The 25,774-nt window shown below is 50.0% G+C and overlaps 1 protein-coding gene across 5 annotated transcripts in view; it reads left to right on the top strand.

The window, feature by feature from the left end:
* WDR25 (WD repeat domain 25) overlaps window positions 1–25,774 on the top strand; it is a 130,674-nt gene that overhangs the window by 1,370 nt on the left and 103,530 nt on the right. For 3 of the 5 annotated variants that reach the window (XM_081049628.1, XM_081049626.1, XM_081049629.1), the window contains exon 2: window positions 1,565–2,417. In XM_081049628.1, coding sequence (XP_080905754.1) covers window positions 1,605–2,417 — 813 coding nt within the window. In that variant the 5' untranslated portion in view covers window positions 1,565–1,604. Of the gene's footprint in view, window positions 1–1,106; window positions 1,323–1,564; window positions 2,418–25,774 lie in introns of all 5 variants that reach the window. The other 2 variants (XM_081049627.1, XM_081049625.1) reach the window with 2 other exon arrangements.

Genomic DNA, 25,774 nt, shown 5'->3' on the forward strand with positions numbered 1-25,774 from the left:
TCCATTTGAGATGGGCTGGCTCATTGTAGATGTGTTATGTAGACGATGGCTTTGGGTGTAGCCTGCAGGTGGGGTGGGATTTTTGGAGGAGGCAGATGACCTAGCTTGTTTGGCAATGGAGCTCTTCAGGTGAAGGACGCCCTTTGGGGGAAAGGTGTGGATGGGGTGGGGTGTTTGGTTCCATGCAACATGAAACCCACTGTCTAGGGGAAGACAGGCTGTCTGGAATGGCTTAACAGATGACGCAGAGGGAATCTTCTGGCGCTGGCCTGACCCCACGTGTGAGAGGAGCAGCTCAGCGTGGTTTCCAGAGGGCACGCTGGACTATCTCAGAAGTTGGTCCTTGCCTAAGCTTTCAGTACTGCTCCTCCACGCCCTCTGCTGCCCGGGATGTGGCCAGCATCCTTGCTTTCCTCTTGACAGTACTTTGTGTTAGCACAGAACTGAACTTCAGACTGAATACTTCTTTCTAGAAACTAGTTGGCTACAATTTATCACGTATGATGGTTCAGAACTTCAGGAAGCATTTTTTGGGAAAGGGAAATTCACTGCTATACGAGTCTGTGTTAGCAGTGAAATGGGCAGATTTGTGTCACACCCTCAGGATTGATGGTGACTGATGCCTCAGGCCACCCGGCCTCGTATTGTGGGTCTGTCTTTCCAGGGGTCTGGCTTGTAGTCAAGATGGGATATTTGGGGGAAGAGAATTCTAGGCAGAGGAAATAGAAGTTAAGGACCGGAGCAGGAGAGAGGGCGAGGTGAGGGTGGCACGCTTTTCCCAATTGGTGGATTCTGGATGTCTTTCCGTTTCTGTATTTTCAGACCTAACCTCCTCCCTGCTGATAAGTGTATGCCTACAGTGCCGCAGGCTCTCCTTGTACATCTATCTTTGAAAACATATGCTAGTGTTTGTGTAGGATACAGTTCTAACATGAGGTTGTTGCCATAAAAACTTTGTGTTTATATTTGTAATAGATACTCCTCCCCAAATTGACCTTCCAAAAGGCATCGTTAAAGTTCCGAGTCTTTCTGTTCAGGCATTGTGTCTACATTTTGTCAGGTTCTCTTTTATGTCTTTCAATAAAGCTTTAGTTTTTTTTATACAGGTCATGCTTATTACAGTGGTACCTCGGTTTTCGAACGTCTCCATTGACGAGCATTTCGGTTTATGAACGCCATAAACCTGGAAGTAAATGCTTCGGTTTTCGAACATGTCACGCGGTTTCTGCTGAGTGCAAGATCCTGAGGCCCAGCTGTCGGCTGTTTTCAAACGTTTCAGAACTCGAACGGGCTTCCGGAACGGATTATGTTCGAAAACCGAGGTACCACTGCATTAGTATTTTTGTTAAATTTATTCCCAGATATTCCATAGTCTTCATTTAAAAAAAATGATATCTTCTGACTAATGATGCCTGGTGAATAGAAAAGGCCTCATATTTTATGTGTTTATTCTTATGCGTTTTCCGTCTTGGCTTTGCTAGGCAGCATGTTTTCTTTTAACTCTCTGCGGTGGCAAATATTCTTCCATGCCCATTTTCTGACACCTGCCTTTGTTTGGTCTTAGGTAGTTTGTCCTTGAAGGACATCAGGAAGCTGTGTTTGCAATGGCTTCCTTGGTGGCTTATGACGACTCCGACTCAGAGGCTGAGACCGGGCCCGTGGCAAGTTCTAGTGCTGCCGGCCCGAGGGAAGATACTTCTGACGTGGTCGGATCTTGTGGGCGGGCTTGCTCATCAGGAGACCTGGACGTGTCTGAAGGCAGAGCACTGCCCACCACGCACGGTCCCTGGGAAGAGCCAGCTGGCCAGCGTCTCCCACTGGTTCGGCTCTGGAAGAGTGACCCAGGGTCTTGCCCCAGCCAGAGGCTGCAATGGCCCAGGACGGAGCCTGAAGTCGCCTTCCCCACAAGCGAGTGTCCTCGTTCTTCCCTGTGGACCAGCCACACTCCAGCTGGTCACGTGCCCCTGGCAGCTGCCCGCTTGAAGCAGGTGAAACTCTCCCGCGGAACGTACAACTCCCCTGAGCCATCTTTCTGTGTCCAAACCAAATCTGAAAGCCCAGGTCACAGTGGCACCTCTCTTCAGAGGAAAAGGCGTGAGGACTGTGTGGTACCCTATACCCCCAAAAGACTAAGACAGCTGCAAGCATTAAGCACAGAAACAGGCAAGAGTAAAGACGTGGGGACGCAGGGTCCCTCTACAGGGCGGGCCCCGGCCCCAGCCCCTCTCTGTGTGGCCCCCAGAGTGTCCGAGTTTATTCAGCCATATTTGGACACTCAGTATAAAGAAACCCAGATTTCCAGGAAGGTGCTCTTCCACCTAAGAGGCCACAGGGGCCCCGTCAACAGCATTCAGTGGTGTCCAGTCATTTCAAAGAGCCACATGCTTCTCTCAGCGTCTATGGATAAAACCGTCAAGGTAAGATTTGAGTGGAACTGCTCTTTTCAGGTCCTCTTAGGAATAAATTGCTGGGATGTTTTCTTCTTCAAGACAGTGACGTAGGGGATGGTTACAGGCTGAACATGACTTTTTGGGAATTTCTGTAACTGTCTTTGTTGCATTCAGGAGAGAGTTGTGTGGCCACCCTGGATCTGTGGTCCATGTGGCCCCATCAGAGGAAGCTGGTCCTTGTCCCTGGGGCGCCCAGGCCGTTCAGACATGCTGAAGTCCAGGGAGGATGTGGTCTCTGAGCGAGAACAATCGGAGAAGAAAGCAGGCCCAGGGCCGAGCCTGGGAACTCGGGACATCCTCTGTGACCCCGTGGGGTGTTCGGCGATGCCAGCTCTGTGCCAGGTGCTGTGCTGGATGCAGGGGGTGCAAAGGTAGATAGACCTGGAGCCTGGCTTCAGGGCGTGCAGTGTGGTAGGAGCCACAATAAGTGAAGAGGTTCCCACAGCCCTAGGCTTAGGCCTATGAGGACGGGACCCCCAGCAGGACACCGGTTCTACGGGAAGCCAGTGGGAGGGCGTGGTGAAGCTTCCGGAAGGACAGGAGGTGCGCTTGGTGAAGAGGGTCGGGGGGATGGAAGAGTGTTCTTGGCTCTAAGCACCGGAGGCCTTGAGGGGCCTCAGTGGGCTGAGGGGCCCGAGGCTGGGAAAGGAGGCCTGCGGCTGTCCTGTGGGGGGTTCCGGTTCACACAGAAAGGCGTGTCTTCCACCGTTATTTGTTTGAACTTGTATGAAGTCATGCAGACTGGCAGGAAGCAAGGCCTAGGGTGGCAGGTGTGTGGCACCTGCCAGTCACCTGTCGCAGCCCCTCTGGGTCCCCCCCACTCTCCTTGGCCCCTAGCAGAGCACTCGTATGTAGTAGGTACAAAATAAATGCAAGCTCAACAAAAGCTTCCTGGAGAGAAAGAAAATGGCTTTGGAGTAGGAGCGCCGTGGCTTCGGGTCCAGCTTTGCTGCGGGTAGCTGGTCAGCTGGCCCGCTGGCCGCGCTGTGAGTCTGGGGTCTCAACTGTAAAGGGCATAATCACACCTGTGTCATGTGATCATGTGAGAAAAACGCTTCACGAACCCCTGGCACAGAGTCAGGTACCCCATAGGTGTTCAATGAATGTTACTTCCTCCCTCTATTTTCCTCAGAGCTCCGGAACCACCCTGCCCAGGACATTGTATTGGCAAGTTCTGGTTTGAGCTTTTTCCCGAGGGAGGCATTTTCTGAAATGAAGAAAGGAAGCCCACTTGCAGTGACGTCTGAAATGAGCTACGTCGATGGGTATTGTTGTTAAGTGGCCCACTTGAGTCCTGAAATGACTTGTCCGTGCTTTTCTGGAAAGGCCACTGGAGTTTTGGGGGTCCGGTGTTGTGTTCTGTCTTCAGTCTGGACCTGAGGGACCTACACGCTCTTCCTGCGAGGCTGGGGCTCTGCCGTCTGCTCGGGGCTCCGGGAGCCCTTGCTGTGCGTGTAACAGTCCTGCGCTTCTCACCTGTCCCCCCTGAGACTGCGCCATGAGGGCCGTGTGGGGGCCTAGGCGTCCGTTGGTCAGGAGCCGTCTGGAGGGCTTCCGGGGGGCCTGTGTGGGTGATCTGAGTGGTCTCGCTCGGGGTCCAGCTCCATCGCTGTCAGCTTCGTGACCTGTTTCCTTCCTGATAGAATAAGCTTATGGGCCCTATGGCTGGGGCTTCTCACGTGGGACAAGCGCCCAGGGGCTGTGTGTCTACTGCCGGGCACGTGGTGGAGTTTTGTTACAGGTGGGCCACCTGAGGGGCACGGCAGCCCCTTTCTGGGACCCTGGAGGGGTCACTTTGACAGCACAGACTTGAGGAGGAGGCCGGCTTGTGGGGAGGCCTCGAAGGACAGGCTGGATCGCGGGGGGCGGAGATAGGTGGCGGGGTGCAGGGTGCCCACTGCCCATGGGGTTGTGTCTTCTGATGGCGAGGGCAGGCCCAGAACCCCGTGGGGACGGTTCTGCACCTGGCATCAGGGAGAGGCTCTGGGGGCCTCGCTCGGGTCACTTTGTCCCGGGAGGTTTCGGTTTCCTGAGCGGAGACATCCCCATGATAGTTTGCAAACAGAGCATCCGGGTGAAACCATTGATTTGGGGTGTTGTTGTCTCAGTCGTTGGAGGGAATCTGTAGGGTAGAGGAGTGTGCTGGGTCCTGTGCACACTCGGTGAGCAGACGCCCCGCTGGAGGGGACCAGGGAGCAGCCAACCAGCAGTGACCCCTCATGACCAGAAGAGGGCGCACGTGGCCCAGCCTGGGAAGGCTGCTCAGGCGAGGGACTGTCCCTCTGCTCAGGGTCCAGTGCTGTCTGCTGTGGGGCTGCACGGTCAACACGGTCTCTGTGCCTGGCCTCCTGAGGCGGTGGTGTGTCTCCCCCACCGGGAGCCTCCCTGGAGCCCTGCCCACTGCACTGTTGGTCCCTCACGGCAGGCTACAGGGGTGGCATTGGAGGTGGCTGCGGGGTAGAGCACGGCCACCGCAGTGGCTGCTGGGGGCAGCATGTGCTGACACTCTTCTTACTGTGCTGTCTTGAAAATCAGGGTTGTAAGCCTCGGACGCAAACAGCTCAGCCAGGGTTCTCCCCACTGCAAGGTCGTTGGGTTTCTAGTGGCAGAGGTATTTGGCACATTGATTTGGGGCAAACTGATTCTGAGCAACTTTTCTGTGTGAAGAATGTGGGGCAGGGGTGGAGGAGCCCGGAGGGGAAGACGGACTGGGGAGGAGATGGAGGCCAGGCCAGGAACGGGGAGGGAGTCCTGGCTGAGCCCTCGGACGTGCTGGGGCCTGAGCTTCACGTGCAGTCTAGTGGGCAGCTGGCAGCCACGGGCAGGATGGTGTTCTTTTCCCACCCTGGTGTCAGAGGGAGGGCGGCGTGTTAGATCTGGTGGGGGTGGTCTCGTACCTGATACGAGACAGAGGGACACATGGGAGGTGTCATGTGGACACAGTCAGGACTGGGGCAGGGTGGTGGGCGCAGGCAGGAGCCCTGGCTGGCCCAGCTCAGTCCTGCTGGACGAGCAGATGCTGGGTGCGGTGGGCCATGAGCTAGAAGAGGTGGGTGCGAGAGGGTATCCCCAACTCGGTGCTCTGTCCCCTAGGGTGCCTTTCCCCTTGTCTTTTGGTTGAAGTCTGCCAGAGTGTCTTCTTGCCCCCTCTGTTGGATCAGGAAGGAGGGAAGAGCATGAGGGATGGGGTCACAGAACTTTAGTTTGAATCCTCCCTCTGCCGCTGATTGGCTGTGTGATCTCGGGCAAGTTACTTGACTTCTCTGAACCTCAATCAGTGTATGTAGAGTGGAGAAATTACACATGCCTTGCTGGGTTTTCGTGAAAAATAAATGATATTGGATATGAATTACCTAGCATGGTGCCTGGCACATAGTAGGTACTTTCTGTGTGCTCCTGTTCTTTCCCCGGGAATTTTTTCCCTTGCTAACCTCTGCACTGGCATCTCATTCTACCTGCGTAGCCAGGGAACCATATCTTCTATACCTTGTAGACTTTAAGCTACTTCAGCCTGGGAACTGTGCCAGGCCCATTTTTATATTCCCTGTAACACCTGGCACAAGGTTTTGTACATGTTAAGTGATCAATAAAAATTAAAATTTTTAAAATTTATTTCCAATCTTTGGGAAAAGATTGTCTTCTAAGTGCATAAATCCCATTTGCCACTAGGGGGCACAGTAAGACTTAGTCTAAGCAGCTCACTCAAGCTTCTAGAATGTGGAAGAATCCTTGATTCAAGGTAACATTTACTGAAATAGGACTTTTTTTTTCTGATCAGGAGGAAAACAACACAATCCACCTGATTAATCTAAAGAACGTGGAGTGCCAGTTTCTTCCTCTCTTTAAAATGCAGCTTTGGAATTCATAAATTTCAATTGGGCACATTACAGTGGAAAGATACTTATTTTAATATGTTCTAAATGTTCTCTGAGCTGTAAAATATGCTTATATTAGTTTTGAAAAATTTACAGCTAGAGAAATTAAGCAAAATAAAACAATGACTCATAATTCCGCACCGATGCTCTGTTTTCCTTCCCGACGATCCCTTCCTGCCCCCGTCAGTCGCATGCATCTGATCCCAGCACGAATACCCTTTTATGTACCCTTCTCATCTCCCTGTGTCCTCATTTGGCTCCACACGTTTGAATACCCACTGCACGTAAAGGTAGCATTCAGACCTTGAGGCCCTTTATGAAGGAAAAAGCACAGCCATGGCCTTGAAGCAAACACAGCCACCCCTCACTGTCCGCCGGTGTGCGGAGCCCCGCCAGGCGTCGGAGGGATTCCCAAAGGCATATGGCATGTTTCTTGCTTCCAGGGACCTACTGTCTGTGTGTGAAAACCTGGAGTTCTGAAACGCAGAAGGATTTTATGTATGAATTAGGTGTCGTTTATTTGTTTTACAACATGATTTGCACTAGGAATTCTTTCAATAACAAACTACCTTAAAATACTTTTAAAAACTTCCTTTTTGATTATGAATGTAATATTGATAGATGCTTATTGTGAGAAACTTTGAAGGTGCAGAAACCATGAAGCATAAAGGAGAAAACAGACCCCTAGTCAGCACCTCTTTAACACTGGGACCTCCCCTGGCCCGGACACGACACGCCTGTGCGTTTACAGAATTGGGCCCACACTTTGGATTCAACACCCCTCCCCATTTTTTGTACTGTGTGTAAGGGGCATTTTTCTACCTTATTAAAAAACCTTCCCCAAGCATATTTTTATGACTCTCAAATCCGAAACTTTGCTATTTCCCTGTTGTTTCCTATTATGTCCAGCTTTCATTTTAAAAATAGTACTGCAGTGAACATGGCTGTATGTAAATGTTGCCTTTTTTGCTGCATTAGTGCAGTTAAGATGGGCTTTAGCTAAAGCCTTTGTGTGGTGTCTGGAACCTGGGTAGATTGACAGACCTTCGATGCCATGGTTATATGAGACTCCTGGGTTCCCAGTCCATAGCTTCTGCTTGGTTGCTGTGTGACTTTCGGAAAATCACTTAACCTCTCTGATCCCCTAGTTTTCTCATTGGTAAAATAGGGATAATGGCTACCTCGTGGGGTTGTTGCTGTGGAGAAGAAATGGGAAGACCCAGCCTCCAGCCTGGTCCCTGCACTCGAGAGGGCCTGATGAAGCATGTTTCAGACGCTCCTCATCCTGTGTTGATTAATTAAAAAACAATTAGAGAAAAGACAAGTTAGAGTCCTCCACTAAATGTAACTTGTTTTTGTGAATCTTTTCATAGTCTGCCTATAGATACATAGTTTTCAAAAGTTTCAATGTCAGTGTTCCCGAGATATATGCTTTTAAATTCTTTAAGTTTTTTGGATTGTCTGTACCAAATCATTTACCGCTCTCTCTTCATAAGCTGCACAATTGGAAGGTACCCATTGGAGGGCTGGGTTCACCTCTCCAAGCTGATTACATTTAAATGTGATAGAAGACAGTGATTCGCACGGTCCCTGGCCAGTCCCGCAGGGCTGGGAGGGGCAATTTCACACCTGGAGGAACCCAGGACAGTGAGGCCAGGGGCAGGGAAGGTGTGCCCACCTTCCTCTGGCCAGGGTGGCATCTGGGTCAGCCGGGTCCGGGCTCCCTTCTCACGTGCATCTGAGGAAAAAGACTTTGGTCTGGAGGCTGAAGACCCAAACCAAGGTTTCACTGTGCTGCTTGCCAGCTCTGCGACCTCTGACTGGGGGGCCAGAGCAGAGGGTGGAGAGAGCTAACTGTTCCCAAGGGCTTACCACCTACTAGCCATAGTTCTAGGTACTCTATCTCATCTTCGCAACAGGCCTAAGAGGTGAGGGCTGTCTCATTTCCACCATACAGATAAGGGAGTTGAGGCACAGAGAGGTTAAGGAATTTGCCTACTGTCACACAGCTGGTGAATGGTATAGGCAAGATGGGAAGCTGCCGGTCAGATGACACAAAAAGCTGAGCAAAAAGCTAAAATCCCCACTCTGCTCTTCTGCCTCTGAGAATAATGGATGGGAAAGCATGTCCCCTCACCCAATGGTACCTCAGCTCTATCCCAAAAACAGCTTCAAAAACCTTGGGGGTCTGTTCAGGGGCATGAGGAGAAGGGTTGATTTCCGTGGCAGTTTGGCTTTGCATTTTTATGTGTTATAGGATCCTGTCGATTTATCATTGTTAGCATATTCTGATTATATTAGGGTATCTTAGATGTGCTTTGTAGCACGTAATATATCTAAGATTCAAAGAAAAGGAATTTATGGATTCAAGTGAGGCTTTATTTCAGTTTTGAAAGAATTATTTTTGATGGATTTTGCAGAATGAGATGGAGAAATGATTTGATGTGTAGAGTGAGGAGTCGTGGGGCGTTATGAACATGATCGGCAATTTATTCCGAGCACGAGGCAAATCTGTTGGAAATGAGACGCACAGCTGGGGAGGAGGGCTGGGTTGTGGTGGGCGTTGGGTATTTGGGGATGAGTAACAGTGCATCAAGGGTAATTAGGTGAAGGCGAGGACAGAGTGGGTGGTGCATGCGTGCCTGCCTGCCTGCCTGCCTGCCTGCCTGCCTGCGCAGAGATAATGCGGTTCCATCTTCATTTGACAGAGGCCCAGAGAGGGAAAGACACTTGCCTGAGGGCACACAGTGAGGTTGGGTGGCTGTGTGCAGCTGGGACCTCATGTGGGGGGACTTTCCTCTCTGGACACTGTGTTTGCCCCTCTCCCTTCCTGCCCTTTCTGTGTTTTCCTTTGGGGAAAGTTTTGCAGGGTCATCTGAATTGTCCTGGGCTTGGTTGGGCGGGAGGGCTTCAGGCTGTGTGACAGCAGCTGCCAAGCCTCTGGGAAGAGCTGCCACATCCTGAGCTGGAACCTTCTCTTCGTGGGAAGTGAAATTTTTTTGACACTCTTCTGTCTCATATGAAAGCTGCAACATTCTCGAGGCCAACAAATGAGACATTGCCCACTTCTCATGTGCTGCCAGAAGTTTGCGCCTTCCAGAAGAAACCTTGGGTTGAAGGAAGAATAAGGAAAGTGTGGCAGAACCCAAGATGTGTTTTCCACTCTTTGACAACTTCATTTCATTGGGCAGTGCCATGTACCCAGGGCAGGGCCGTGTGCTGGCCAGATGCTGAAGGGGGGGGTGGTGGTGGTGGGGAACAGCACCCTGGGAAGTGAACCGGCCGCATCCAGTCTCATCCCTTGTCGTTAAGGGAAGAATAGAGCAATCTGGGAAAATGCTTTTAATGTAATTGAAAAATGCAGATTGCAAAATTGGCATACTTAGGAGTTGAGGTAGTCTAGTAAATTATTTCTTGCTGCTTTTAAGACTGGACACAGAAGACTCTTAACGGTGCCATTTACTGCCCAGTGATGGCTTTGTCTTTCCTTAAAAAAAATGAGTTGTTTTAGATTTAACTTTATCATGAAAGTGGTAAAATGTAGGGGGAAAAACAAAAAGGAAATGGCAGAAATTAAAAATGTAGCCCTAGGCTCTCCCTCCACTTGAGCATAATGACCGTGAACCCTTTCCAAGCAGCATTTCCTTCCAGTCTTTTTTCCCCAGGTGCACAACTGGTTTTAATCAGACCACAGGTACTTTGTTTCTGTAACCAGCTTTTAAAAATTATATGCTGGTCATTCCCCCTGATAGTATGTTTACCCCTTAAAAGAAGGGTTGAGTAAGTCATTCTACCCTGTTAACCTTTTCTCCTTGCTTCTGCTGTTGCTAGTCAGGCTCCTCTCCCAGATGGATGGACACTAAGGGACACAAACACAGACCCCATTATGGGGGAGGGGAGCTCCGTGCAGGGACCAGAGCACGGAGGTGCAGCGTGGGGCCATTGGGGTCCGCCCAGGATCCTTGAGAGCCTGCCTGCACACAGCCTTTGTCCGGCAAGTTCCTGCAGTTTCTTTTCTGGACAAGATAAAAGAGGGCAGGATGGCTCACCCCCCCGCCCCCACGGAATACTGACCCCCATGGAAACGCCGACAGTCTTAGAAAACTGGCACTGAAGCCCCGCATTCTGCTTTGCCTGGGGTCCTGGAGCTGCTTCCCTGCCAGAGGGAGGCATCTGGCACCTAGGCCCCTCCCAGGAACAGGGGCCACCCACAGATGGGCGACACCTGCGGCGGTCCAGAGCTTTGACTTTGGGGCTCTGATTAGTTGTGTGGGCTGCGTTTCCCTGAACTGAGCTTTTCTTACCTTTTTTTCTTATCTCTTGTCTTCTGGCTCTTTGCCTTTCTGTTTTGTTTTTCTCTGGGAAATTTCCTGATCTTTGAATCCTTTTTTTCCTCCCTTCGGATTTTGTATTTCTGCTGTAATAAACTTTTTTACTAAAGTGTAACATATATTCAGAAAAATGTTCTGTTCTATCATAGTTTTACATTCCAAGAGCTATTTCTTGTTTTATGAATGTTCCTTTTTCTAACATAGTATATTATTTTTTTATTGCATATTTGTAAGGTCTTCACTTAGCTGAGTTCTTTGAAAGTTTTCCTGTGTTTTCTGAAATGTTGCTCTTTTCAGCTCGTTTTGTCTTTTTGTTCGGTGTCTGGATTTCATGTTGGAGACTTGCTGCTGCTCATTCGGATTCAGGAGGGAGGCCCGAAAGAGTGGATCTGACCAGAGGCTCTGCGTGTGCGCACGTGTGTGTGTGTGGATGGTGTGTCCACAGTGGGGCTGTGTCGGGTGATGAGGCAGCGGGGTGCTCACCAGAGGACTGTGAATGTCTCTGGGGGTTTCCTCAGGGCTTCTTCACCTCCCTGAGGCGGCTCTTGTGTTCTGGCCTCTGAGCTGAGGAAGCCGCAGGGGGTGGGCGGTTAGTGTGCAAGCTTGGCTCTCAGCAGCCCTGTCCTGGCCTCCAGCTGCTTTCCCCCTCTGCCGTCTCGTGCACACCTTTTCCTCTCAGTGCACACACCTCAGTGCACACTTCATTGGTTTCCCTGGCTGCAAGCCCCCCATTTATGTCACACATGATGAGTTAGGTGCAAATGTGACTGTGCCTTCTTACCCTCCGCAGTGGTAGAATTAGGACTTTTTTGAACATTGGCTAATCTAATGGTATCTTGTTTGAGAACCAGATGAGTTCATTACGTGCAGCTCTTTTAGAACCTGGCTCGGCACCTTGTTAATACTAAATAGGCGTTCATGGTCACGCTTTTTTTCCATTAATCTGTCACCTTCTCTGGGCAATTTACATACTAACAATATTGACCCCTCCTCGTACATGCCCCCGCCCATGTGTATTTCATTATTTTATTTATTTATTTTACAGAGAAAACCTAACATTTTTTGTGGTCAGGTTTATTTTTTATTTTTTGTGGTCAGGATCTTTCCCTGTGTAACTAATTTAGAGATGGCATGTCTTCCCCCATCCCGGGATCTGATAAATAGTCACCTATATTTGACCTTCATCTAGCAGTGATTAGCTTGAGCCAGTTTTCAATTCTCGTCCTCTCTTCCAGGCTTTCGGTGGGTCCCGGGGCCGGCATGCGCCGTGATGAATGTACGCTCAGTGCCAGGCATCGATCTGCATAGGCGGGAGTCACCGTGCTTGGTGACCCACCCCCACACTGACGCTGGCTGCTAATGATTTCAAATGACCTTCTTCCCATCCAGCTCATTCCGCAGGGCATGGGTAAACCACAGCTGCCCAAACCTTTCCTCAAAATAGAAATGTTGTTTTTGACCATAAAAGAAATACACGTACACTACGGAAAAAACAGGAAGGTATTAAGAAAAAAATTGCCCATCATCTCTCCACCCCAGAGGCAATGGCTATACACTTCTTGGTATATTTCCATCCAGTCTTTTAAAAAAAAATTCAACACATTTTAGTTCCAACCATACATATAATTTTAAATCTTCTCTCCTCCCCACCCCCCAACTACAGCAGCAGTTTTTAACGCTGTAATTTACTGCAGTGGTTTTCAGTGTGGTCTGCAAAGCCCTGGGGGTCCTCGAGACCCTTTCATGAGGTCTATGGGGTGGAAATTATTTTCCTAATAGTACCTAGAAGTTATTTGCCCTTTTCACTCTCATTTTCTCATGAGTGTACATGGAGTTTTCCAGAGGCTATGGGAAGTGTGCTGTTGCAAAAGATTAAATACAGAAACAGCTATGAGAACCCAGCTGGCTTGTATTAAGCCAGCCATTTAAAAAATGGCAAAAATGTAAACAATGCCTTCTCACTAATTTTTTTTGTCTTGGAAAACATACTTATTTTTCATCAGCAATGTTATTTATTTTAACATATAATGGGTTTATTGTTACTTTTACATAAATTGTTACTTTTACGTAAATTAATATTTTAAGTGTCTCCGTTTTAATTTCTAATGTACTAAATATGGGTAGCTGCAAGCCACATAAATAGCGCTCTCTGAGTCCTCACTGAAGTTAGAGAGTGTGAAAGGCCTAAAAGGTTTGAGAACCACGGTTTTATTTACATCCGTGATTCCATTTTGGGGGGATGTATGTACTGGTAAAAACGGTATCACATCCTGGCCCTGGTAGAAGAGTGTAGGTTCGGCCCCAGCTGTTGTCACCACCTCCTCTTGTTTGGTGAGATTTCTAAACTGTGTAGCCAGACCACGATCCCGGAGGGCCAAGGCTCCCTGGGTCCCTCTGCCACGTCTCCCAGCCTTCCCACTGCTCTTTGTGAAGATGATTTTATAGCATTACACAACGATGGCAAAGAAGTCCCCCAAATCCAACATACACTGAAATTGTGATTATCCTTTTAACACCCTCCCATCAATTTCTGGTCCATATGGGCTTGTGTTTTTCACAGAGTGCACACACAATTTCACAGCCTGCTTTTCCCACTTAACATTCTCGCCCAGCCGCTCCTGCTGCAGCGCCACCAAACCGCCTCTGCGTCTTTGGAGGGCCGTCAATTTTCACTGGTTCCATGTGCACTATCGAGTTGATTAAATGTAATTTACTTAGCCATCCTCGGACACTTAGGTGGTTTCTAATTTTTGCTATTATAGATAATGCTGAAGTGGTTATCTTCATGCATGAAACCCTTTTCTGTTGGATTATTTCTTTCAGATTGATTCCCAGAAGTGGGCTGCTGGGTCAAAGGGTTGTACATTTTCATGGGTCCAGATACATCTCCTGTCAGATTGCTTTCCAAAAGGATTATACCAATTTGAACTGCCACTGCAAATCCTGCATAATAACCAACTATTCTGCTTAACTATCATGCTTAGAATTTTCCCTTGGAGCCCCCAGGGGGCAAAGGCCCTTATCTAAGTGAATGTGACCTATAATTATTTAGACTAACACCAAAATTGCTTTCAGAACATTTTTAACCTGCTGGGTTTAGAATTCTAATTCACATACATGCTAGCATTAAAAGTCTCACAAGCAGTAATTTCTCTCTCCTACTCACAGTGTGTTTACACAGCCCCGGACAACTGGAGGGAAAAATGAAGAGCTTTTATAAACAGAAGTGGTCTCTTTCTGAACTACTTGGAGTGTTATTTTGAAAGGTACAAAAACACAAATTAAAACACATTTTCATGTAACCTTTGGTTGGAAAAGTTGTTTGTTTTCGTCCTGGTCCCTTTTCATGTTCTTATCTCTCGTTGAAGTGTGTTCTGAAATGTCCTGCTTCCTTGGAGACGTGCCATGGTGCCATTAGGCGGCGAAGGGCACAGGCAGGGTGGGAGGGCAGGACGCGGGCTCAGGTGCTGGCAGGGCCGGGCTGGGGGAGAGGACTGAGCGCTCTGCTTGGCTCCTAGGGCTGAAGCCACAGCGGGAAGAGGTCAGCGCAGAGTGAGGAAGAACTTGCCAGCGCTCAGAACTGGTTGACTCGGGGAGTGGATTCCTTGGAAAGGGGGCAAGGATGGAAGGCTTGGAGCCCAGGCTGGGAAGTGGATGAAGCATCAGGGAGTCCGAGGCCCCTTCTGGAATGGCGTGTGCTGTGGCCAGGGCCCACGGTGGCTGGGCGCTGCCCTGGAGAAAGCCCCGAGCGTGGTCCTGCTGGCCGGCATCCCTGCCCTCCCCACCCCCAGCCTGGCACTGTGCTCGGCACACTGAGTATCCGAATGAGGGGGCTGCCCCCTCCTGATTTCTCTAGCCATCCTCCTTCTCATCTGGGAAATAATTACGTCACAGCGCTGTGAGGATCAGACGAGCTTAGATATGTAAGGCCACTTTGTAAACTAGGAAGCCCTAACAAATGGAAGGTATTATCGGGAACTTCAAGCCAGGGTTTATTCTGTAACTGCCTCCTAAGCCGCGGCCTTAAGCAAGGGAGCCTTGCAATCCAATCTGCCTCCAGTTGCCTTGATTCGTTGAACAAATAATCTCGTGTGCACCCATGGCCGCCAGCAGGCCTCTCAGGGAACTCCTGCTCTTCTGGATGCCGCTGCCTATTTTCCAGCTCAGCAGCGTGACCTCAGCGGCTGGTGGTTGAGGTGGTGGCCTCGGGGACAGTTGAGCGCATGCCAGGCCTTCTGGACTTGCTGCTATGTGGCCGATGAATTCCTCAGGTCTTGTGTCAGGCTCTGCCTGTGGTGTGAGCAGTGAGGGCCCCAGACAGGCACCAGGCGCCACAGAGGGTGGAGACAGATGGCCCTCGGTGTCCGTGTCAGATGACCCGGTCTCTACTTCTTCGTTTGGTTATCTGTTGGCCGAGCTATCCGTTAAATGCTGGCTTTGTTTGGGTCCTGGGCTCAGAGGGGGCCAGATACATCCTTGCTGGCATGAAAGTTGATGGGAGACAGGCATCAAAACAGACTACAGAGTGACAGTGTGACAGGCCCCTCATGGGCCATCTGTATTGGGGACAGGACTACAAAGGGTCTGTCGAGGGGGGCAGCAGGACAGGCTTCAGGGAAGGGGAAGGTTGGGATGGGATTTGTTAGCAGAGATGAGTAGCCATATGGGTGTGGGGAGGTGCTGTGTGCTGCGCTGGCTATCCCACTGCAGGGAGGGGCTAGTGAGGGCCGACGTGGGGCCCTAGGTGTTGGGACCCAGCGAGGGGAGCCGGGCGGGGCCTTTCGTGGGCTCTAAGCCTGGACAGTCAACCACATCAGGCCGGCCGCCTCTTCCTGTGCTTGACCTGCGCTGGGCACCACACCGGGGTGGTTTACCCACAGCTGGGGCACAGGGCAGTCAGCCCAGGTCAGGAGTCCCGCTGTGAGGCTCAACCTGGCCCCTGCGCTTTCTAACTGTTGGCTCTGGCTAAGTTACAGGACTCTTGGGACCTTGGTTTCCCCGTCAGTAAAGTAGGGATAATAATAGCATCCATCTCAGCCTTCTGAGTATTAAGCAAGAAAACCCATGGAAAACACTCAGGAGAGTACCGAACATTTAGCAGATACGCCATAACGTGAGCTGGCAGTAGCAGTGGCCTTGTGCCCATTTAACAGATGAGAAAACTGAGGATCAGCAAGGGGCATTGAAGGACATGGAGTTCCTGAGCACAGGGTTGGTGTTTGAACTCACCCCTTTCTGCCTCTGCATTCTGGGGCTGTTCTGTGTCGCCTTCCTGCTTGGGAGCTCCAGAAAGTACTCATGTGAGTGTGGGTGGGCAAGGCCTTTAATTTTTTTGGATCGTAATTAGTTCATCTATAAATCAGGAAGAACCCTCATGTAAGTTCCATGATGGCAGGGAATTTATTTTCTTCCCTTATATCTTCAGTTCCTGAACACATAGTAGGTGCTTAAAAAAGCAGTTGTGAATGAATGAATGATACCTGCTCTGATACCTGCTCTGAATCTCAGGGGTATGGAGAATTTCAGAGGTGGTCTTGTCCACATGCCTGGACCCCTGTCCCCCACCTACAGGTGTCCGAGTGGGGGGGCCAGGTTCTGGAAAGGGCTTGGAAGACAGAGCCAGGAGCTAAATCTAAGCCACTGTTGTGCTCCGTCTGCTGAAATGTTTGTGTTTACACGCTCTGGAAATGGTCTCCATTGATGCATACAGCTTGTGCGTTTGTTTATTTATTATCTATTTATAAATCATAAATCCAGGAAGGCTTTGAGGAAGCTGACAACAAAAGATACGAATACAGTAAAGCTGTTCAAACAAAGCAGACCATGCAAAAGCACCCTGGAAGGAGAAGGGTGCATGTGAGTCAAGTTCGGAGCTGACCAGCGCAGGCCTTACAGCCTGAGGGAGGGTTCTCGCAGCCCCAGGGCAGGGCTGAGGGGATGCCCAATTCTGGCTGCCCGAGTGAAGCCGACACGTGTGGCGGGGCATGAGATGTAGGCTGGCAGGACGGCAGGGCTCAGAGGAAAGGCCCTTTCTCTCAGGGCCATGTCTTGGCTGCCCTGATGAGACAGAGTCAGAACGGGGGCTGGGGGCGTTTCTGCGGATCTCTGCCTAAGGAGTTCCTGTGCTCCTGGAGCGGGGGTGCAGCAGGGCCAAGAGCCCCTGGGCCAGACTGCCAGGGCTCTTACTCACTTTTCTGCACCTCAGTTTTCCTCCTGACAAGTGGTGACAATAATACTTACCCAGCTCAAAGAACCATTGTGAGGGCTAAATGTTGCTGGTGTTTGGCCAAGACCTGGCTCTTGGGAGTGCAGTTGTGAACCTGACCTGTGTGGGCTGTGATTCCCGTGGTGAATGTCATCCTGGGCCGACCACTCAGGTCCTTCACTCTGGCCCCCAGTGGAGGAAGAGTCGCCGGAGGGGGTGGCAGAGTGGGGTGCCCCTGTGTGCCTCAGCGCTGCCCATTCTGACACTGTCCACACTGAAGCGTGGCCTATTCATTATTGCTTAAAAACACTTACAGAGTTCGAAGCGAAGGGAACATACTTTTTAATTATTTCCCTGCTTGTCTCCAGCAGTACTGTTGTCAAGGAAACCAAAATCTTTGAAAAGCTTTTCAGCTTCCCGGTCGGAAGAGGATACTTGTGCAGTGCTTATGTTGTCTGTGGAAATGGACCTGTCGTTCTGTAACAGAATCTGTTTCTTTCAAAAGGGCCTGCTTCCTTCACTTCTTACAGATAGAATCTTTTTGACCTTTTAAGAGAAGATGGAAGGTTGTTACTAGTATTTTCTCTTTTAAAAGAATTGCCTGCATTCTTGACTCATAGTATTTATTTAATTCACTCAGCACGTATTGCAAGATTTGGGTGCTCGGGATGGGAGTGGGCTACAGAGATGAGTAGGATGTCTTACCCTTCCTTGAAAGGTGCCTGGGCTCTTGGGGAAAAAGAATCATGTAGACAGATACTCACAGTGAAGCATCGTAACTGCTCTGGGGGTGTGGAGGATAAAATGCAGTGGGGCACAACAGACAGCTCTGGGGAGCGGCAGTGTCAGCGAGAGTCACACGGGGTCTCTGAGGCGGGGTACAAATTGTTCCACAGCAAAGAGACGGAAGAGCATTCCGGGCAGAGGGAATAGACTATGCAAAGGCTGGAAGGTATGGAGGCACATGCTGCCATCAGAGGACTGCAAAGCTGTCAGGTGAGGCTGGTGGGTTGGACGCATAGAGCAAGTGGAGGGAGACGGTCTGGAGAAGACTTGTAAGGCAGGAAATCAGGAGTGTGGAGTGTGAAGGGATTGTGAAGACACGCTCTTCAAAGCTGTTCCATTTCCAGTGGACAGAGCCTTGCTCCTTGATGCATGGAGGCATGTCACTCCTTATATCCCAGCTTCAGAGGGAAGGGACGCTGCTAACACGTTTTGAGTTTAATAATTCACTTTTGCTGCAGGAGTCCAGCTTTCACTGTAACGTTTCAGCCAGCATTCCAATAAAACTTTATGATAGTTAAACCCTATCAAGGGCATTGGTTTTATATGAAAAAGATAAATCACGGATAGAAAAATAGGAGTCTTATTTTTAAATGGCCCTTGTTCTTTTTGGTAACTTTAAAACAATGATTTTAGATTTGCAGAAGAGTTGTAAAAGTAATCAGAGAGTTCCTACATACCTGTCAGCCAACTTCCCCTCATGTTAACATCTTATAGAACCCTGGCACGTTTGTCGAAACGAAGAAATTAATATCTGTGCAAACTGTCCACTAAACTATAGACTGTTTGGATTTCACCAGTTTTTCCACTCATGTTGCTGTTCTGTTTCAGGATCCAGTCCAGCATCCCACGTTGCATTTGTTAATGATTCAGCCCTCAGGGCGTGGACTGGATCTTGTCCTGGCCACTTATTCTGACTTCCCTGTGCTGAGCCCTCCACCCCACGGCCCTGTCTGGGGCCCCGGGTCAGGGCCCTGGAGTGCAGACTGGAAGCCTTTTGGTTTTCAAGACCCGGTTCCTGGTTGCCTCCTGAGCATGACCAGCGAAAGGTGTGACATCAGTGAGGCTTCGCAGAGCTCACTCATCAAAGCCAAGTGTTCCTCCTCTTTGGGGTTGCCATTTAGTGATAACAGGGCTTCCGTGCCTTGGTTCTTGTTTCCTTCTGGACTGAACCCAGCCAGACCTTTGGGCTAATGTTGATGTGAGTGAGAGTTTCAAGATAGAATCTCTCACAATGATGACGTTTTTACACAGCTTTCCTGGGGTTTATCAGATAATTGAGTGTATCTTGAGGCAGTCACTGCGAGTTGAAATGTGTTACATTTTTTTTTTTTTTAATTAATTTTATTGGGGTGACAATTGTTAGTAAATTTACATAGATTTCAGGTGTACAATTCTGTATTACATCGTCAATAAATCCCATTGTGTGTTCACCACCCAGAGTCAGTTCTCCTTCCATCACCATATATTTGATCCCCCAAAATGTCCTTTGATAGATGAATGGATAAAGAAGTTGTGGTACATATACACAATGGAATACTATTCGGCGTTAAGGAAAGATGATATAGGAGCATTTGTGACAACATGGATGGATCTCGAGAGAATAATGCTAAGTGAAATAAGTCAGAGGGAAATGTGTTACATTTAATGAGTAGAAACGAGGACGTTCTTTGCGTACAGATAGAAGCAGCAGCACACCCTTAGGTGATTTTCCCTGGCTAGAAGTTCCTGCTCATGGGGTTTCTCCCCCTTGCCTGCCCTTCCTTCTCTCACACCTCTTCCCTTCATTTCCCCTTTCTCTCATCCTTTCTTTGCTGTCTTTACTTTGCTCATTCTACTTTCCTCCGGCCTCCTGCTACATCCTGTCCCCAGCTGACTTCTTTGCTTTTTCTCCTTTCCATCTCCCATTCTGCCCCTGTCGCTCCCTATCCAATTTCAATCCCCTTCTTCCATCCTTTCCCTGTGACAGGCCAGTGAAGCTGTTGCCAGGGAAACAGAAGCCCAGCAGAAGCGCGGTCTGCTTTCCGGATGCTTCTAACGATGACGCAGATAATGTTGAGTTCTAGAATCAGCTACGCCCTGGCCTGTGGCCTCTGGAGTCCCTCCATTTTCCAAAGGCCGAACTGATGCCGCAGCTCACAATTCTGTTCAGTAGATGGTCATTTTTTATTTGGAAACTTCAGAATTTGAGTAACCCACTTTCCCAGTGCTGCAAGAGACGGATTGTAACCCGTGGGCAAAATACTCAGCAGAATTTACTTATATTAATGAAGGGAAAACGCCCGATGAAAGGCCGTGGGGCCGCAGGTTCTGAGAGTAACTCAGGTTGCACATGGGAGGTGGGCTTTATAATCGGTTGAACTCCTGGGATGGATGATTGATGGCTTTTGAAGGATGTTGGGGGAAAGAGAAATATAGCTGAGGCCTTGAAAAATCTTCAGATACTTAGTTTCACTCAACAAATGTTCCCTGAGGAGTTGCCAGTTCTCAGACAGGTCCTTGTCCCCGGGAGGAGTCTGGAATGGAGTAACTGGGCCGCAGGGGTGCACGTGGGTGTGCAGGGGCGCGTGTGCAGGGGGGCAGGCGCGCGTGTGTGCACATACACTTCGCTGCAAAGGGACAGTCCTTGATATTGTCGTAATCCAGTGAGTCCAGCGTGTCAGTTCTGTTGAACAACCCGCATGCCTGCACATCAGTGGGCTTCACGGTCCCTTCAGAGAACGCTTGGCTTCCAGGCCTCTGTGCAGCTGGTTTAGAGTGGGGACAGCGTTGTCCCTTGCTGTCTGTTGGGGGCTGACTTAGGCCCAGCGTGTTGGCGTTAGCCCGGACCTGGTGCTTTGACATTCAGCCAACAGCAGCACAGAGCCCAGCAGGGAAAAGTTAGTTCATGGATTATATTTAAGTTCGTACTTATTCCCAGAGGTAACTTTGCTTAATAAAAACCTTAAGGCTTTATGACGGTGCTTGTGGGTATCCTGGCTCCGGGGTGTAAAAATAAGACTTATAAAATCCAAACGTTATTTGTGGAAATGAGAAAACATTTTCATTAATAGAGGGTGTGATGAAAAGCACAGGCGCTTTCCGTCTGCGCCTAAATGGTCTTTCTGTACTCGGGTCTTTTTATTTTCATAATCATTTTGAGCTTATTTAAATACCGCCCTTTCAGTGGTGAATTTTAAAGGAAGGCAGCTTGGGTGTGTGAATAACTTTACAAGTACCCACAGTATTTGTAGCCAGCTGCTATGACTTAAGTTGATAATGGACCCCACACAGCAGTCACTAATAGATGATAATCGGGAGTATTTTTGTTATTGTTGTTTTTATTTTAGAAGAAAGGTTTGAAATGAGCATAGTAAATCTCCGTGGGCTCTTTGCAAATAAAGGAATATTCACGTTAAAAACAACTTTCAGGAAAGATGTATGGTAATGAATAAAACATCAGTGAGTGAAAATAAGCGTGTTTAATTATTCAAGTAGAAGTAGTAATTTAAACTAATTATTGCTTGCGGATTTCATAATTCACTTTTTGTCTCGCAATAATATTTCCTCTGGGCCTCCGGGGCGCGTTGGCGGCCGCTCCTGTTCCTAGGCGGGCGGGGCGTCTCCCTGCCCGGTGGCCGCATCCTGTGCCCCAGGGACTGGGAGCAGTGTCCCTGCCTCTGCCAGCCTCCTCGGTGGCCCCAATCCCGTAGGGACCCGTTCTTACACCACCTGAGGAAGCATTTTCCTGCCTGTCACCTTCTCGGTGCTTCCAGAGACCAGTGCTGCCCACAAGTTCTATCTGTCGTGAGGGCAGGACCCCTTTCTTCCCGCAGTATCTTTGGCTCTCCTGTCCCTCCCATACTGCTGGCAGAGGTGACTTGGCGCCCACGTCCCCACTCCCCCACGAGATGAGTCCTTGCCCCTCCTTGCTGCCTCAAGTTCTGTCTCCTCTGGATGGCTCTCCCTCACTCACCCCACTGCTGGCATCCGTCACTTCTCCCCCCCCATAGCTTTGTAACAGCAAGTTCTTGTGGTCCTTTAAAAAAAAGGTTTAATTTTTTTCTTTTTTGGCTTTTCACTTTATTTCTGATTCTAAAAGAAAAACATATTCCTATAGAGGAACTTAGAAGTGCTAGAGACTATAAGCAGCTGGGGGTGGGGTGGGGGGGTGATGCATGGCCTGGAACAGCCCGGGGCCTTCTCTTCCTGAGTGGCCCTCTGCTTTCAGGTCACCCGCTTCTCTGTATGTGGCACTTGCCATTTCGCTCTGGAATTCTAGGGTGGCATTTAGCACAGACTCCTGGGAGGAGCGCCAGCTCCTTCTCCTTGGTGCGTCTTCCTGGGGTGTGATTGGCATTAGTGGGTGCTGGGGAAGGAGCAGTAAGTGCTGGAAAGCACTTCTGCGCAATCGTGCGAGGCTTTTAAAACTCAGTTATTACTGCTGTTCCCATGAATGCTCGTAATGGCACGGAGGTTTTCTGAACCCCTCTTTATTGCACAAATGCTGCCTGGAACAGATCTTGACAATTCAGATGAATTATTATTCTACCCCTCAGAAAGTAAAGGGAAGGAAAGCTTTCTATTTGTAACTTCTTCTTCCCAAGTGCCCTCTGTCAAAAGGTAGTGACATCTGCTCTCCTGACATTTGACAGCTATTATTACCTCGGTATAATCACACACCACTCTGTCTCACGCCCAGAAGCTTTCCATCCATCATGTCAGGAAGGACAACCTTTACTTAAGACTTCTTTTTCTTTTTCTTTCTTATTACTTTTTCCTAAAAAAAACCCACAACCCTCCGACTTTACAGGCATGATCTGGGCAAGCGAGTGACTCATTTCTTTGCAAGGTTATTACTGTGGAGCGGGGCAAGACAGGTGGTCACGGGGATGGAGAGAGCGACAAGCTGGCTGCCAGGGGCCAGGGTCCCCGTGTAGGTCTGTTGTTCACTGGCCCAGACCCTGTGCAAGTCAGGCGGCCCCGGCTTTGCTTTCTTGTTGGGCAAACACAGAACTTGGGCTGTGATCTCCAAGTCCCTTTTAATCCGAGTTGTTCTGTGATCTCCAGACTCACTTTAGACAAGGTGAAGAGAGGATGACACGTGTCCCCCCAACTCTTCCCACAGAGTCGCTGAAATGAACCTTCCAGGTTCTGAATCGGTTTCTCTCTGTGTAACCTCCAGATGAAGTCATTAAGAAGCAGAGACGTTCCTAACACCGTGTCACCACTGTGGAGCAGAGCCGCGGATGAAATAAAATGCCAGGGGGATGACACTTGGGCAGCCAGCATTTGGGGAGACCCGCTGGGAGGACACCCTTACATTATGTAGGTCCTTCTGTCTCTGAGGAACTGACAGCCGAGTTGCACTGTATTTGTGAGCCCACCTTGCCTAGCTCAGGGCTTCCACAGGAAAAGTGCTCAACACGTGGTAGGGTGGGGAATTAAAATTTACCTTGTAGATCGAACCTCAACTCCCCTATTTGATTGCAAGCCTCCTCAGGGGGAAGCAACCATTTTTCGCTATTTCATTTAAAACTGATTTTTAAGAGCAGAACCATGAATTTGGTATAAAATTCAAAAGAGACAAAAGGATGTACAGAGAAAAATGGGTCTCCCTCCCCGCCAGCCCCTGCCCTGGTTCTGGAGGGCCCACTGCTTGCTCCTCTAGCATCCTAGGGGGCGGCCGGCCCCAGTGCAGGAAGCAAAGCTCACGTGGGCTCAGGTGAGCTGGAGTGGCCCGGCTGCCTTTCCAATCAAAGCCTGCATGGCCAGGTAGCAAGGGAGTGAACTAGAGGCAAGGCCTGGGCGTTACTGGGATCAGTGGGGCTCCTGGAAGGAGCCGGGCAGACATGTCCTTGAGCCATGTTTTGTCTCTACCTGGGCCTAACGGAAGGCCCTCAGCCTCCGCCCCCGTGGCAGAACGGGGCTAGTGCCGCTCGGCCTGCAGGGCTGGTGGGCAAGGCAGCGCGATGGCAGCCCTGAGTGACGCCCAGAGCGCGGCACCATCACAGTCACTCCTGGTTCCTTCCCTGTGCTGAAAAATTAAAGATGGAGAATGAATACGCATCATTGTGAAACGATCATGGAAAATCAACGTGGAGGTGGGATTCCATTCATAGATTGCTGATTAACTCAACGTTTTAGGAGCCCATTTGTTGCCCAGAGTGAAGCTGGCTGGAATGGAGAAGAGTTAGAATGGCAAGCCTACTCTTCTGATTGAAATGCACACGAAGGGGTTGGCCCTCAGACTTCCATTGAGATGACTGCGGCAATCAGTATGCCAGTTCCCTTGGCTGGCAGCTTCCCGGGACCAGGAATGGGTGATGGACCTAGGCAAGCACTGCCAACCAGAGCATTGACTTAATTCCTGCTGGCCTGGTTTCTGGCTCCCTATGAAGCGCCTCGCTTAGAAGGGCGCTGCCCTGGTGCCGACTTGATCATGGGCTGTGTCTGATATCACAGAACTCACAGCAGCTCCCAGGCTGTATCCGGGATGGACGACAGCTCCATCTGTTGAGATCCCCCCACGTGCCCAGCTCCGTGCTTGGCAGATGCCCCCCCCAGCCTCTGTGATGCTATCGGCATGCTCCTCCTGCACTTGGGGACCCTGGGGCTTGCAGGTCTTGGAGCACCCCGCCAGCAGGTGTGGGAGCTGGGACTGGAGTCCAGGACTCCCTCCCGCCAAAGCCCGTGTTCTTCCCACTGCCCCATGCTGACCCAAAGGAGTAAGTCAGGTGTTGGGATTCTCCCGAGGCTTAGAGGCTCCAGCTCAGTCGAGACAGGAGGGGCCCAAGTTCAAGCAGAGGATGGAGCAGGGAGGTTGGACGTCCTCGTCCTCATGTGGGTAGGTGTGTCCTGCCCTGGGACCCGAGCGACTGGCCGTGGAGTCAGTCAGACTGTTCCGTATTGTGGGCATGGGCCTGACTGGAGCACCGGCAGGCAGGCGTGTTTCCTGTTCTTGGCACACCCGGAGCTGGGTGTGTGGGCCATCAGGGATGGGGGAGGGCAGTGAAAGCAGCTGCCGGTGCCTGCGCTCGGTTTTCACAGGAGTCTCTTTAGGCATTTCTTCTTTGTTTTTTAGTTGAAGAAATGGAGACTTATGCTGATGGAATCTGTGTTTATTGTGAAGAGCTGGGAGTTGAGTGGGGAACGCAGGTGGATGGCACCAGGTCCCTCCTGGGTGACTTGCCCAAGGTCACGCTGCTACCAAGTGGGAGAGCTGGAATCCATGCCCCCCAGCTTCATTAATTCCCCTCCCTGTGCGTCTCCAGAGCTCATACCTGTCACAGGCCTGTCTCCATGCCTCCCTGGACTGCATTCTTTAATCAGGGCCATATTTTGCCCTTCTGTACTCTCTGCCTTACACAGAGTGGGTGCTCGCATTTGTGTTGTGAGTGAATGAATGAATGGCACACACCGTGGCGATAGAGAAGGAAGGGGCAGGCCCAGGGCAGTTGGGCAGACACGAAACACGAAGATTGGGCAGTAGATCTGTAAATCGGTCCCCTCCGTTCTTCATTCCCTTCTTTCTTCCTCCTCGGGGTTCAGACTTGCTCTCTGGGCAGAGGTTGCTGAGCAGGACCAAAGGTGCGGGTGTGAGGAGCCTGCTGCGTTAGGCGAATCTCAAGGAGGTCCTGTGTCAGCAGTTTTGGAACGGAGCGAGGTAAGCACAGAAGACAAAGTTTGCTGAAGTCCTTCCAGGGGAAGAAGATGGATACCGGGCTGAGCCTGCAGTTAACATCTCAACAGTAACCAGAGTTTCTGAGAGATTAGGTCATGATATATCCTCAGCGCTCAGACATTTAATTTGCATTGTGTCCCATATTCCTGAAAAGTTGCTTTTGGATTCTTATTGATGTGCTCACCTTTTTGGGGGTAATCGCCTTCCTTTGACATGAATAACCCCCCTGTTTACTCTCAGGCCCACATTGCTCTCGTAGTCCAGGAAGCAGGGAAGAAAAGCTTTTAATTCAAAGCCCTATCTATCTTTCCAACTCAGGTGAGCTGGGGATTGAAAAAGTCAGCTTGGCTTATTAGATAAGCGAGGCTGGCCTCCTGGGTGGCAGCTGTCGGTTGCTGTGGCTGGCTGGTGGGGGCGGATGGATGTCTTCAGGCTCCCCCCTTCCTTCTTCAGGGTGCCCTTGGTGG

The sequence above is a fragment of the Rhinolophus hipposideros genome (genome assembly GCF_964194185.1).
Source record: "Rhinolophus hipposideros genome assembly, chromosome: 5".
Taxonomy (NCBI): domain Eukaryota; kingdom Metazoa; phylum Chordata; class Mammalia; order Chiroptera; family Rhinolophidae; genus Rhinolophus; species Rhinolophus hipposideros.